This window comes from Ceratosolen solmsi, unplaced genomic scaffold, assembly GCF_000503995.2.
Source record: "Ceratosolen solmsi marchali unplaced genomic scaffold, CerSol_1.0 scaffold33, whole genome shotgun sequence".
NCBI lineage: Eukaryota > Metazoa > Arthropoda > Insecta > Hymenoptera > Agaonidae > Ceratosolen > Ceratosolen solmsi.
This window is the reverse complement of record NW_011948438.1, coordinates 2,125,271-2,138,417: the sequence shown is the minus strand read 5'-3', so window position 1 is coordinate 2,138,417 and position 13,147 is coordinate 2,125,271. Positions and strand designations below refer to the sequence as shown.

General features: G+C 42.5%; 1 protein-coding gene across 1 annotated transcript in view; it reads right to left on the bottom strand.

Annotated features, from left to right (window-relative positions):
• Window positions 1-13,147, bottom strand: part of LOC105365362 (histone-lysine N-methyltransferase trithorax) — a 35,187-nt gene that overhangs the window by 1,418 nt on the left and 20,622 nt on the right. Inside the window, exons 5-8 of the mRNA XM_011503503.1 lie at window positions 4,401-4,584; window positions 2,993-3,282; window positions 2,130-2,628; window positions 1,118-1,303 (exon numbers count right to left, since the gene is read on the bottom strand). Of these exons, the coding sequence (XP_011501805.1) occupies window positions 1,118-1,303; window positions 2,130-2,628; window positions 2,993-3,282; window positions 4,401-4,584 (1,159 nt within the window). The remainder of the gene's footprint in view (window positions 1-1,117; window positions 1,304-2,129; window positions 2,629-2,992; window positions 3,283-4,400; window positions 4,585-13,147) is intronic.

Here is a 13,147-nt window from a genome sequence, read left to right as displayed (position 1 = left end):
TCTCTCTCTCTCTCTCTCTCTCTCTCTCTCTCTCTTTTTCTTTATCTATCTATCTATCTATCTGCGTATTTCTCAGTAAAAAGGAGAAGATTTATTGTTTACTGACTGAATAAACGATACTTATATGAAAATTAGAATATATTAAAAATTAATTTTTAATATAAATTAAATTAATTTAAATTAATTTTTTAATATATTAAAAATATATTAAAAATTAAACAGTTATAATTATTATTTAATAATATCATTCAATATATCCTATAATAATACAAGTGTGTAACGTTTAGAACAATTATTGATGGCCGAATTCGATCGTATATTTCATTAACTTCTTCGGACAATAAAATATTGTATAAAAGTCGCACCCAATAAATAAACCAAACGTTTTCAAAACACTGATATACTTTGTACGCAACGGATTTCCCGTTCAACAGTATATATGTGTATATATATATATATATATATATATATATATATATAATGCAACCACATAACTTCACGTTCTAAAATAATACAAAGTTTAAACGTGTCCGGAGTCGAGAGAATGGAACTTGTTACGTATTACTTTAATATGAAATTTAAGATAAGATCTAAAATGATGTTTAGAGGACTCGATTCTAGCGATTAATAGCTAATTCACGATCAGCACACTAATCGTTCGATGCATTATCGAGATCTAATCACTTTATGTTACTTAAAAACGCGTGCCGTTAATTAAAAGAAAATAAGAGCTTTTAGTAGATGGAATAAGAAATGATCTAATTATTAAATATTATATGGTATTTATTATATGGAATTAAATTCTATTATATAGTATTCAAAATTTTAATTTATGCTAAAACCTTATACGTTAACAATAACAAAAAATTACGTGAGAATGCCATAGACCTTGTAAATTTTGTACATTTCGGAGTATTACTTATACAATTGTTAAGCCATTTCTTCAATGATCAATAAATATTGGTTTTACATTCAATAGGTGTGCAAATGCTGTATATCTAGGTCCTAATGAATAATGAATATGGTCTATTATGATTATAAACGACCATAAATTAAACGGCAAAGCCAACGTCGTTTAGCACAGAAAATAAAATGTGTTCATATTGATATAAATCACCTCCTTGTACGGTTAGAGGCTGCGCCTTCACCGACCGAAAAACGCCATTTGCTGGGAGAATGTTTAGCTCCGCGCCACCAGGTAATCTCGCTAATTCGGAACCAGAACCACCGACTAAAGCCACTCCACCAACCATTTTGTGAGTCGTTTGAGCGGCATCGGCTGTTCTTATCCTTGTCTGAGCACCTGCACAATAAAAGCGTAGACAATTACATAACACAAGTCTTGATTTATGAAAGCGGCAGGTAATGATATTTCATCTAATTCTATACTTTCTGACATTCCTTTCGTAAGATAAATCAACGTTCGTCGCGAATTAATAACGTTAACATTTACCGGCGACAATTACCAATATCGTGACATTAACAAAGTCATATAATGTAAAAGCCAGTTGAATGAATTAAAAAACAGGAAGGCCCAAAATTCTCTCATTTTGCATATAATTTGAAATATCATTAATGGTCTAGCGGCCTCTATCCCACAGTTATGTGGAACACACAAAAATACTAATATGGAAAACAAATAAATTTACCATTACGCGAGAATTTACATAGAGTTCGTAATTATTTTAACTTTGATCGTAAAACAATATTGTAATGATACGGCTAAAGATATGTTGCGAGGAAGCTGTGGAAAACGTTAACGTTTCCATGAAATAACGCCAACCGTACCTAGACGGCGAAAGAAATCGAAATTCTAGGCAAATGTTTACGCGATATAAAATAAATAAGTAGGTTGGTTATTATTAATTAAAAAATTATCGCAAGACTGTTACGCTTCGTGATCATTGATAATCGACGAGCTTTCTTTCCAACATTCCATTCCAATATTTCTTATATACCCTCGCGCTTTTCGAGGGAAAGCCCAGGAATCACAAATGAAAATCCGGCCAACTTTCTAGAAATCAATAAGCGCACCAGTAAAGGACGGAGAGTCGTAGTAAGCATTTGAAAATTCGTCTACGCGCGTACGGACGAACCGTCGGATATTGATAATACACAAGTGCACTGACTGGTGACGTTAATGGTGGGAGTGTGGGTGGTTGCCAGGACGATGGGCCTGGCATCGTTGCCCGAGACGAATGTGACGGGCCTGACGTCGTTGCCAGGGGACTGAACAGCCAGAGCGAGGGGCCGGTCGCCGCTCGTCGAGTGGACGAACGTAACCCGGTTATCGCTGTTGGCCGCGGTCGAGTGCACGACCAAGGCGACGGGCCTCGGCTCACCGTTTCCCGTTCCCCCTACGCTACCGTTCGACTGCACGGCAATGAGCTGACGCCCGTCACCGGGTATGACTCGGAGTCCGGGTCCGAGATGCTGCAGCGTTGGCATTATCGTCGCCAGGCCTTGACTCGTATTCAGCATTTGAGCGCTTATCGGGAGATGCAGCTGAGCTGGAGCCTGCTGCTGATGCTGTGTATGTGGAATCTGCTGCTGCTGCTGCTGCTGCTGCTGTTGATGCTGCTGCTGGGACTGCTGGGGCTGTTGGATTATCGTTTGCGTCACTTTCTCCTGCAAAAGCAACGGATTATGCGCTATTAGAATTATTCGTCCTGTTCCGTCGTGATATTCTGCCTCTTATCCGATAATTAACGATAAAAAATGTCGCTATACTTTTTTTTTATTTTTATTTTTTTCTCTTATTTTATTTTATTTATTTATTTTTTTTTTTTATCATTTTTAGAGAAGAATAGGACGAGAGGGGAACGAGGGACGCTTATTTTAAAATACAGGAGAGGCGTCCGAAGGTAAAGAGGAAGACCGTTGTTCTAAAGTGTCTCTATCCGACTCACTGCGTGCGCAGAGAGATGCAGCAGTCGGCAATGATATTAGCGACGGTCGGTAAAAGGGAGGCTCGATAATGAATTGCACGTACCTGAGCGGGCGTGGGAATGCTGGGTGTGGAGGCACCTGGACTGGAACTCGTCGGCGGGCTCTCCCTCGAGCTCTGGGCGAGGTTGAGGCCTTGGGTTTGACAGACGACCGCGGCGGTAGCCACTTGGTTGTGGGCGCTCACGGTGCCGTTGCTCGTCTGAAGGGTTTGAGGCGAGTTGGCCGTCGCCGCGCTGCTCAGACTACTCGTACTGCTGTACCTGGTGCCGCCCCGCGCAAGTCCGCCACCTCCACCGCCTCCATTCGTTGGATCTACCTCCATGCTCTCCGAGGCTGAAGCAAATGTACAAGATTTACCATTGACATTAAATTTTCTCTCTCTCTCTCTCTCTCTCTCTCTCTCTCTCTCTCTCTCTCTCTATATATATATATATATATATATATATATATATATATATATCTTATCGCAATAACCTCTGGCACGCGCACCGAGAGGACCTACGTCAGCAGAAAGTCGAAGTTTTGAGGTGATGCCGGTGTAAAGCAAGGCGTGTCAGTGATTTCGAGATAATCGTAAATGTCGCTCTTTACGTATGATTAAATAAACTACGTCTTAAAATGACTTTTTTTTTAAATATCAAAGAGAGAATTTGCAGTCGAGTATAAATGATCTTTTAGCAAAGACTTTAGCTAGCGGTAATATTTGGCGTCTTTTATAACTGTAGAAAAAGAAATATATATATATATATATATATATATATATATATATATATATATATATATAATATTAATAATATTACTGAACTCATGCGCTTATATTTATTTTGTTCTTTTTACAGTTTCTATTCAATTTATTTACAAATACATTTACCAATACAATTTTTTTTAACAAATAAAAGATAATTCGCTTAATAGTAAGCGATTTTTGTTGTTTAAGCGTATATACAACTTGAATTAATATAAATGTTTAAAACAATGTTTTTTTACAAAAGTTGTTTGTTCATGATACTGAAACGACCAATCACGGGATTCATCATTGATCATAAGAATGAAAAGTCCCTCTATAATTAATGATTAATAATAAATAATGCCTTTAAAATAAATAATTTTTACCCGATTGTACTATATATAATTAAAATATGAGAAAAGAAGATTTTTTTGGGGGTCCGTACGTGGTGTGGGGAAGCCGTGTTACAATCATCATAGACATTAAATTTATGTTCATAGTGCATTTCGGATCAATTATTAAAAGACATTAAGCATTCGGGATCTGATTTAATTTAAAATCTAGATATTGAAAATCTACATGGAGACGTAATTTTAAAATCGAGGGCGCAATAAATTTGCAACAACATCCGAGTGCTGAATCAGGCGTCGCATATCGTTATAAAGTGACTTTTAGGCCTGATTAAATGAAATCACCGCTGAAGAAGATTGGATGGATCGCTTACCATTTTTCGTAACGTTAGGCTCTATCGTGGAATTGTGTTCCGGAAGCAGAGTACTAAAGTCGATATGATCCCAAGTTGCGGCGAGTTCCTTTTTCAAAGACACTAATCTCTGTTGCGCGGTTATTTTCTCTCTCGCGAGTCTTTCCATCTCGTGTTCGTAATCTCGCTCCTTTCTCCTCAAGGCCTGAAATAAATCATCATTTACAATTCAATTTTGTCGCTCATCGTTCTTAATTGCTTATGCCATACAATAGAGGGCATTGATGTAATTTAAAGGAGAAAAATGGGATAAAAAGCGAGCGCGCAAGCAACACTTTTCGTTGGATCGTCGAATCGAAATGATATCAAATATTATGCCAATATAACTTATGACTGTAATAATAATAATGGTTCGTTATAAATTTAACAATTAAATAATTTTAATTGTTAATAAATTTAATATTTTATATAAATTGTCTATTGGCCCGATAAAATACGTTTTTATCTAAGAGTTAGTTTATGATTTTTCACTACAATTTCAATGCAATTTAACAATTCTCATGGTCGTAGAAATCCTAATTAATATCCTTACTTCCTCGTGTACGTGCCCGCTCGAGTAACATCATTTTTTTATTTTAACCTTATATAGAAATTCATCAAATGCCGTAAAAAATCAGTCTGAAAAATCATACCTCGAGTTCTTTTATTACTATCCATTGATATCGCTTGGCTCGCTCAATGACAATACTCAAGCGATGTGAAAAAGAGAAAGAAGAATATGTACGGAATACCGTAAGTTAAAGCGATAAAATGGCAGAGATAACAAATAAAAAAAGAAAAAGTAAAGAAAAAAAGAGAGACCTGTCGCGCATATTCAAAACGATAGCGTAATTACAAATAGCCGAAATCGTTCTGCATATGGGCATATCATACATATATATATATATATATATTGATCTTGCACCTGTTCATTACAAAGTCGCAATTACATATACACGACCTGACCTTGGCATTAGGTGCTGGAAATAATGGGAATAAAAATTCCCTGTTGAGAATGAACGGGAGAGGAGAGTAGTATTATAGTGTAAGTTTTGCTGTAGTGTATTGTGGTGTGTTTTGTGTTGTTTATATATATGTGGTATCATGATGATATTTTATCATATGTAGGAAGAAGAAGGAAAATTAAGTAGTGGTAGTATAGGTAGTAGTGTGTGGCGGTGGTGGGCGAATATGGTTTTGTGTGCGGTGTGTGTGCGTGCGTGCGTGTGTGTGCGTGTGTGTATGATGGCGATGGTGATGTGTAGTTATAAAAATGTACGGACGACGGAGAAAGAGGAGGGAATCGAACCGGCTGTCTTCGTAATACGAGGCTCGAGACTAAGCCACTGAACTACAGCTAAGTTCTTGAGTCACATGGTCAATCACTGCCAATCTCACGAATTTTCTCAACAAAAATTGTATTGGCCGGGGCAATAATTAATGCCTTTTAGTTATGACTTTACGTAAATACATAAACAGTAAGTAATCGGGACATTTTCTCTAAGTGACTCATGCGATGATAAATAAAAAAAAAAAATATTATCGTCACAAACACGTTATACCGAGCAAATATCTGTATATTTAATTGTAGATAAGTTGCATGAAAATTTATGCGCTCGTTATGTGCGACGATTATTTAAATCCCAACGCTTTCGCACATTTATACGTCATTATATGAGTAACGCCATGAACTAGGGGCATTAACAAAATATTTGAACTTTGAGATGATCGATAATGCATTATAACGAATGCCCTTATAATTAATAATCAATAAGACTTTATAATAACATCAGAAATTATTTAGAATGATTTCAGGCATTTTCAACGCTTAATTAGTCATTTATTTTATTCCAGCCTTCATCCACTATTAACGGTAAGTGGGACGCGTAAATTACTAGGCATCGTTGAAATTCGGCCATTCATCATATATTTGATGTTTAATTCGCGGAATTACTTTATGTCGTTTCATTTTATTGTAAATAAAAATGAAGAAGAAGAAGAAGAAGAAGAAGAAGAAGAAGAAGTAGAGAAAAAAAAATTAAAGTCCCTGCGCTATATATGTATGTACCTTATTTGTTTTCTGGCTGATCTTTTTAAGCGATGTGTGTTGTTTGTAAGCGCGCGGCAACGCAAAGACGAAGATATATATAGTCTAATCTTTGATTTCAACGTTGTCATAAAAATTAATTTGCCGAACAGAATGGCGAGCTTTATAACACAATGTAATCATTCTTCCAATTTTAAAAGTTGGAAGGATTTACTACAAGTGCTTATAACTTTGGGAATGGTCGTTGCGAATTTCGCTGGAATTCTCGGTTTATTTGATTTAACTTACATCTCACAATTACGAGCTAGTTACGTTAATACAACTTTCAGGTTATTCCAGGTTCGCCCTAATTGCTTCAATTTAAATTTCACTACGAAATTGTGCAAATTGTGAAACTCAAACTCTGATCAAACATACCATAAAAATACACATAAAAATACGAGTAAAAAAGCGATTACATTTCATCTGCATCCTACTAAAATTCAAGTTTCACACTATGGCTTTGAGTATAAATTTATTTATTTTCAATAATCTTATTATAGTGCTGTAATGCCTTCTAAAAAAAGGATAACTTTATGTAATTTCAAAGAAAAATATATATATATATATGTATGTATGCATGCATATGTATTATCGATTTCGATATTTCTTTAATTTAATAAAGTCGACGTATATGATGTGATTTTAAACAAAATGAACGTGATATGGCTTGGCTCGTTACCAACCCATACCAATTTTTTTTTCAATTTCATCGATAACTTCCATACACAATTCCATCATTATTGGCATTGGATCACGCAGAGCACGTTAATATGACAATTCAATTGCCTTTCTCCCTCTAATATACGCCATTATCTATCTTTAGCTTACCATTATCCTACAAACGCAATAATTACTACAACCTCAACTTTTCCCCTTACGTCCGACTTACATTTACACACACGTATTTATAACAATAGTTAAAACAACAACGATAATGATCTCGGGACGCAATAAGATAGAAAAACAACAAAAACGTGCTGTGCTCGTTTTTATTCCTTCGCAATGGCAATTTGCAATTAACCGGGGGAAAAAGAATGGACGTCGGTTTAATTCCAAGTTGGGCGTGTGGGCACGCGGCTTTCGAATAGTTTTACGACGCGCGCTCGCTGCATTCAATTTTCAAGCATAATCGTCGCGATAAATTATGCATGCGCGCGCGAGCCGCAACTATCGACAAGACGATTTATTATCACGAGGTATCAAGACGCGAGCGCAACATACAGAGGATCCGCGCCACGCCGTCACCGCTACCGTCACTCTGCTCGTGTGCGCGTGCGCGCACGCGGCCCAGCTAGCGAATCGCCCCACCTTTTTACCGACCTAACAATGCGTTATTTTCGAAAGTGCGAAACGCGCGAGGAGCTCGCAAAAGTTAACACGTGTTGCCAGTCACTCCAGGCGGCATTGTTACGTCCAGCAACAAGTGCACTAGTACCGCACAGCCACTTGCGCGAAAGGATGTCAATCTCTCTCTTGCGTATCCAAGACAATTGAAGGCACTTCTTTTTCTCTTTTAACTTTACAAAAGAAGCCCCTCCACCGCTGCCGCCACCGTAGCTCCCATTATCTCCTATTCATTGGATCAATGCTTATTACGGTCTTGATCGCGATCGATCGCAACGAAACACAATTGAAAATCACGTCAAAGCTCATTTGACATTTCACGAAATTATTGCTTAAACGCCTCGGCTAGTCCCACTCCAATTGCCCTCAAATGATGCCGCTACCCAGTCGGTTTTATGTAAACTACAATCTCATATTACAAGGCTTCCGAAAATTTTTCAGGATTTCATCAACTGCAATCCAATCGATAATAGGATATATGCGTTGTGCCCCGCCCCACTCCCCAAACAATCATACTTTTATCCGCGGCTGGGTAGAAGTGGGAGGGGGGGGGGTTATGGAATGGTGTGGTGGCGGTATGGCGGTGGTTGGAAGATTAGGGGGAGGGGGGGGAGGAGGCATTAATTTGGCGAAATCAGTGGGAGACACGTACAGTGCGAATTAACGAGGGACGGTCTCAAGCGACCAGACTCGAATGAACATTGTTGCCCGAAGAAAATGGTGAGTTGTCGAGTCGACGGATAGCGGAGAGGTCGAAGCGATCGCGCGTGGAAATAAGGATTAGGTAGCGGTATAACGTCGCGGTAAATGCCTGCGCCCCGTGCCAATTGGCATGCTCTTCCCCTCGCGCGCACGACTATTCGCAATTATCGCTGGCAATTGTGCTCCCACCTCCCCGAAACCCCGGCCCCGCGTCTAACAGGCCCTCCTGCCGCGCCTTTCAAGCATTCGCGAGCTCGACGGACGCGCATACCGAGTGTGGCCTCTCCCCACCGCCACGCCGCACCCGTACTTTAGTCGCTCTTCGTTAAATATCGTCGTCGCGATATCGTCTTCTCGTCGTCTTCATCGGGCGACGCACTCCTTCGCACTTATCTCGTATCAGACTATTGGGGAGCGAAATTAACCGCGAGAACACGATATGTGCTCCTACCAATAGACGACACCGTCACCCTCGCCACCATCAATGGCACTCTCGCCTTGATGGCCTTGAAAGTCGCCATCGTCTCGCGCTTCCTGTCTAATCTCTAATCTAGACCCTAGAGCCGGCGACGTCCCTTGAAGCGAGACCCTTCGCGGACATCGGCTTTACTTCCGCTCGTAGCGGATCGCTACGACACTCGTCATCACGCCCTTTGCCAAACGATGCGCAGGCAGCTTTCGAGTCGCGGTAGACCGACGCCTGCGCGCTACCCCCTGTGGCTCGGGTGTCGGTGAAGCACGACGTCCCAGCTTCTCGGCTACGTTGGATTCCTCCTTAAAGAAGTCAGCCGCTGCTTGGACGCGTGCGCGCGATCGTAGCGTCCCACGAACCTCGCGACAAGGCCTTTAAACTTCCTCGTCCTTCGCGCCCGAGAGAGTCGACCCTCGAGAATGGGGCTGGGAAGGGGTAATCCGTCGTTACTTTAGAGACAAGTGCGCCCATCATCGTTTAACAAGACCTCTTTCCTCGGTTTTTCCCAGCGCAGAGCGCGTTAAGAGGTTAGCCGCTGTCGATTGCGCCGCTACTTTGGTAAAGCATTTTCGCCGGACGCTATTGATTAACCTTGTGCTTCGCGCTCTTGAGCTCAATGAGTGAAAATCAGCTTACACCACTGTTTGCAAATACGTTAATTGACCAGACGAATAGGCGAATATTAATTATTTATGCAGGGAGCTGCATGATCGGGCGCTTGGCCAATTCACGAGTAAGAATCGCACGAACGAAGGCTCGAAACAATTGCATTGCCGCGTGGCAAATGAGGAGAGGAAGAAAAATCGGCGATGAATCGAAATGAATTGAGAAGGGAGAAGAAAACGAGACAATGTCAGGAGTGGTACCGGTACGGGCATTCGATTTAGTTAAAAATATAAAAATTGCACGAATTGTAGCAAGTAGGCTGATCCAATTAGAGTTTCATTACAAAGCCAAGGCGTTTATTTTAAATGACAAGGGGAGAATCGATAAAATGTTCCTCGACTGTGCTGGAATCTATCCTAATAGAGGGATTATTGGCCAACGACCGCGGAAGATCGATGGTTCGAGCACTACCACCCACTAACGGTCGACGTTTTAATTGCCAGCCAATGAAATAGTCGAAAATGATCCGCAGCGCCATCATCATCGTCATCGACACATCGACATCATCACCGTCGTCGTCGACGTCGTCGTCGTCGTCGTCGTGATCGTCGTCGTTCGTCATCGCCGCCGCCCGACTACTCACTCATAGTTCGGTATACAACAGCAGGTACGTCTGCGCACGAGCGCTTGCGCATTCGCAAAAACGTACCACACACACACACTCGTAAGCTGAGAGAGAGAGAGAGAGAGAGAGAGAGAGAGAAAGAGGGAGATACGCTGACTGCCACCACCAGAGCCACCACGAGAGCCGCCGACAGTCGCAAGAACGATCAACAGCTCGAACAAGAGGGCGATAGATAGGGTCGGAGGGAGGGGCGCAATAGCACGTGGTATAGATCCGCGAGGCGCATCGTCGCGTGTAGAGCCCCAACGGGAGACGGGGAGCAGGATGTAGCAGGGTAGGAGGTGTATAAGGACGGGGTGAGGTGGTGTTGTAAAACGGGTGGGGATCGTGCCGTGAGGGGCGATCGGGCGAGGAGGGAAGTAAGGTCGCGCAGCACGTGCTTGGTGTAAGTCTGCCCCCACCGAGTAGGTGCCGGCCGGGCGACGGGTGAGCGACGTACGGGGTGAGGGGTGGGAGAGCGCTGGGTATGCAGGGACGGGAGTGGGACGCGAGGGGATGTGCCGTGGATGTGCCGAGGGGGAGCCGGCGGTGGGATGAAGGGAGGGAGCTCGCGCGGTGATGAGACGCGAGCGCTGCGCGTCGGATTGTTTCTCTCGAGGCGCAAAAGAAGAGAGAAGGACGACGTGGGGAGGCGCGGGGTTCGGCTCGTTCTTCTTGGTCGAGTCTTATCGGACGAGACGTCGCTCGTTATCTCGAGCCCGGCTCTTCGGCTCTGCGGCTCTTCCGCACATTCTTGCTCGTTCGATTGCGCGACGCACGAAAACGATTGCATTCTCGAAGTCGAGGCCAAATGGACGCGGAAGCGGCACCAGCGGTGATTACACCCTTAATGGAGCCTTACGCGTGCCCTAGATTCTTCCACCTCGTAAAAATCCAATCGATCAACGTTAACGCGTCACATTTTAATTAATTTAACGCTGAATTAAAGAAAAAAGTCACGGATCTTACGGGCGTTGCCGGCAGTATTAATAAGACGATTAGCGCGACGCCTCCTCGTTTATTTCAATTGATGGCTAGAATTTAATAATAAAAACCTTAAGATTTCTAAATATCTCTATTGCATAAACACGATATCACTGAGAATCTAAAGAAAAAGACGAAATAACGGGGGAAATTGTGTAAGATAATAAAAGGACATTACGTTCGTTAATTATGCATAATAGAAAAGTCTCGTGTATATTACTAACTAAAATTTAAATATCTTTTATATTATTGTAAAAATATTGCGGATACGTTCTCATTTCCGAGAGAAAACTTCATACGACGATTTATAAATTTATAAATATCTATATAAATTCACTACTAAACGTAGATTTGTGCAAATATCGAAATTAAGAAAATTAATCGATTATTATAAACTAAATGTTCAGATCGTCGCGTAACTACGTCCATCTAGACATGCATGCGCGTGTACAAACATTATATTTATAGAGATATTATAGGCAAATAAATTCCATTCGATGATTTATTAGAAGAGGAGAGGAAAAAAAAAAAAAAAAAAAAAAAAAAAAAAAAAAAACTATGTGGCGCGGTTTAATTGACAAGGGATAAATGAGAATTTACCTTATTGCTCGTGGCTTAATATATCTTTTTTCGCGTTTAGAGATTTGCCGAGATTATAAACGATGTTTACCACCAGGGCGTTCAAAATTCACTATGTCATTTCGACGATTTAACTTTGTATACAAAACTTTTTAAGCCAATAAAAAGTTCCATGAAATTAAATGAGCAAACAGTTTACAAATTTACATTCCCGTTACGCGACATATGGTGAAATTATTCGAGTCCATTTGCAAATAAACATTATTTACAGCATAATTCCGCGCGCGAGTTCTTCATTAAATATCGCAGCGACTAGCGGTAAATGGACTGGACTTGGTTCACGACGAATAAATTATCCTGAGAATAATAGGAGAAGGCGCCGCAAGGCCGACATCGGGCATTAATTCACGTACCAAGAGATTCGCTTGCAAACGCCCGCGACCTTCTTACATGCGCAACACGCACACTGGCACGCAGTGGCGGATGACGATTGCCGTGCAGATTGTTTTGACGTTATCCGTAGCGCGTGGAACGAAAGCTCGGCAATTAGGTGTCATTACGGGAGAGGGGGGGGGGCTCGGGTGAGCCGAAGGAGCTCAGCCGTCGGCGGCTTCCTCTTCCGCGACAACCAGTCCGTCTGTCTTCCGGGGCTGTATCCGAATGCGCGCGCGTGACCCCGTGTTAGCGCGGACGGCCCGATTCCTTGACTTCGATCGTCGGCGTCGGCGTCGTCGTCCTCGTTGTCGTACGTGACGCTAGGCGCGACGGCGATGGCCGCGCGAGACCGCCTCGCTCGCCCCCTCCCAGCCCCTCCCGGCCACCGTTAACCCAACGCTTTCCTCTCCGCTTCAGACCGCTCCGCTCGCCTCTTCTCTCGCACTTTCGCTCGCTCGTTCACTGTCTCGTCATTATGCGAACCTCGGTCACGTGGCGTCGGCTTACCGGTGCACGTGTGCATGTGTGCATGTGCGCGCCCGCGGCACCGCCCGATGCACGTCGCGACGCGTATCCGCGCACCGCTGCCCGCGCGCTAATCTATTTCTATTTCCTCTTTTTCTTAGCGATTGGGCTGCCGGGGCTCGCGACCGCTCGCACCTCCCCGGGTGCCGACCATTGCCAAGCACCGGACTCTGACTGTGTGTCACGAGCCCGTGGCTACTGCTGCTGCTGTTACAACGAGGAGGACGGATGGTCGGGTCGGGTCGGGTCGGGTCGGGTCGCCGTCCCCCCATCCCCGCCACCGGCTCTCGACATTCTTGAATGTGCTCCTTCTTCGATCTCGCCTCCTC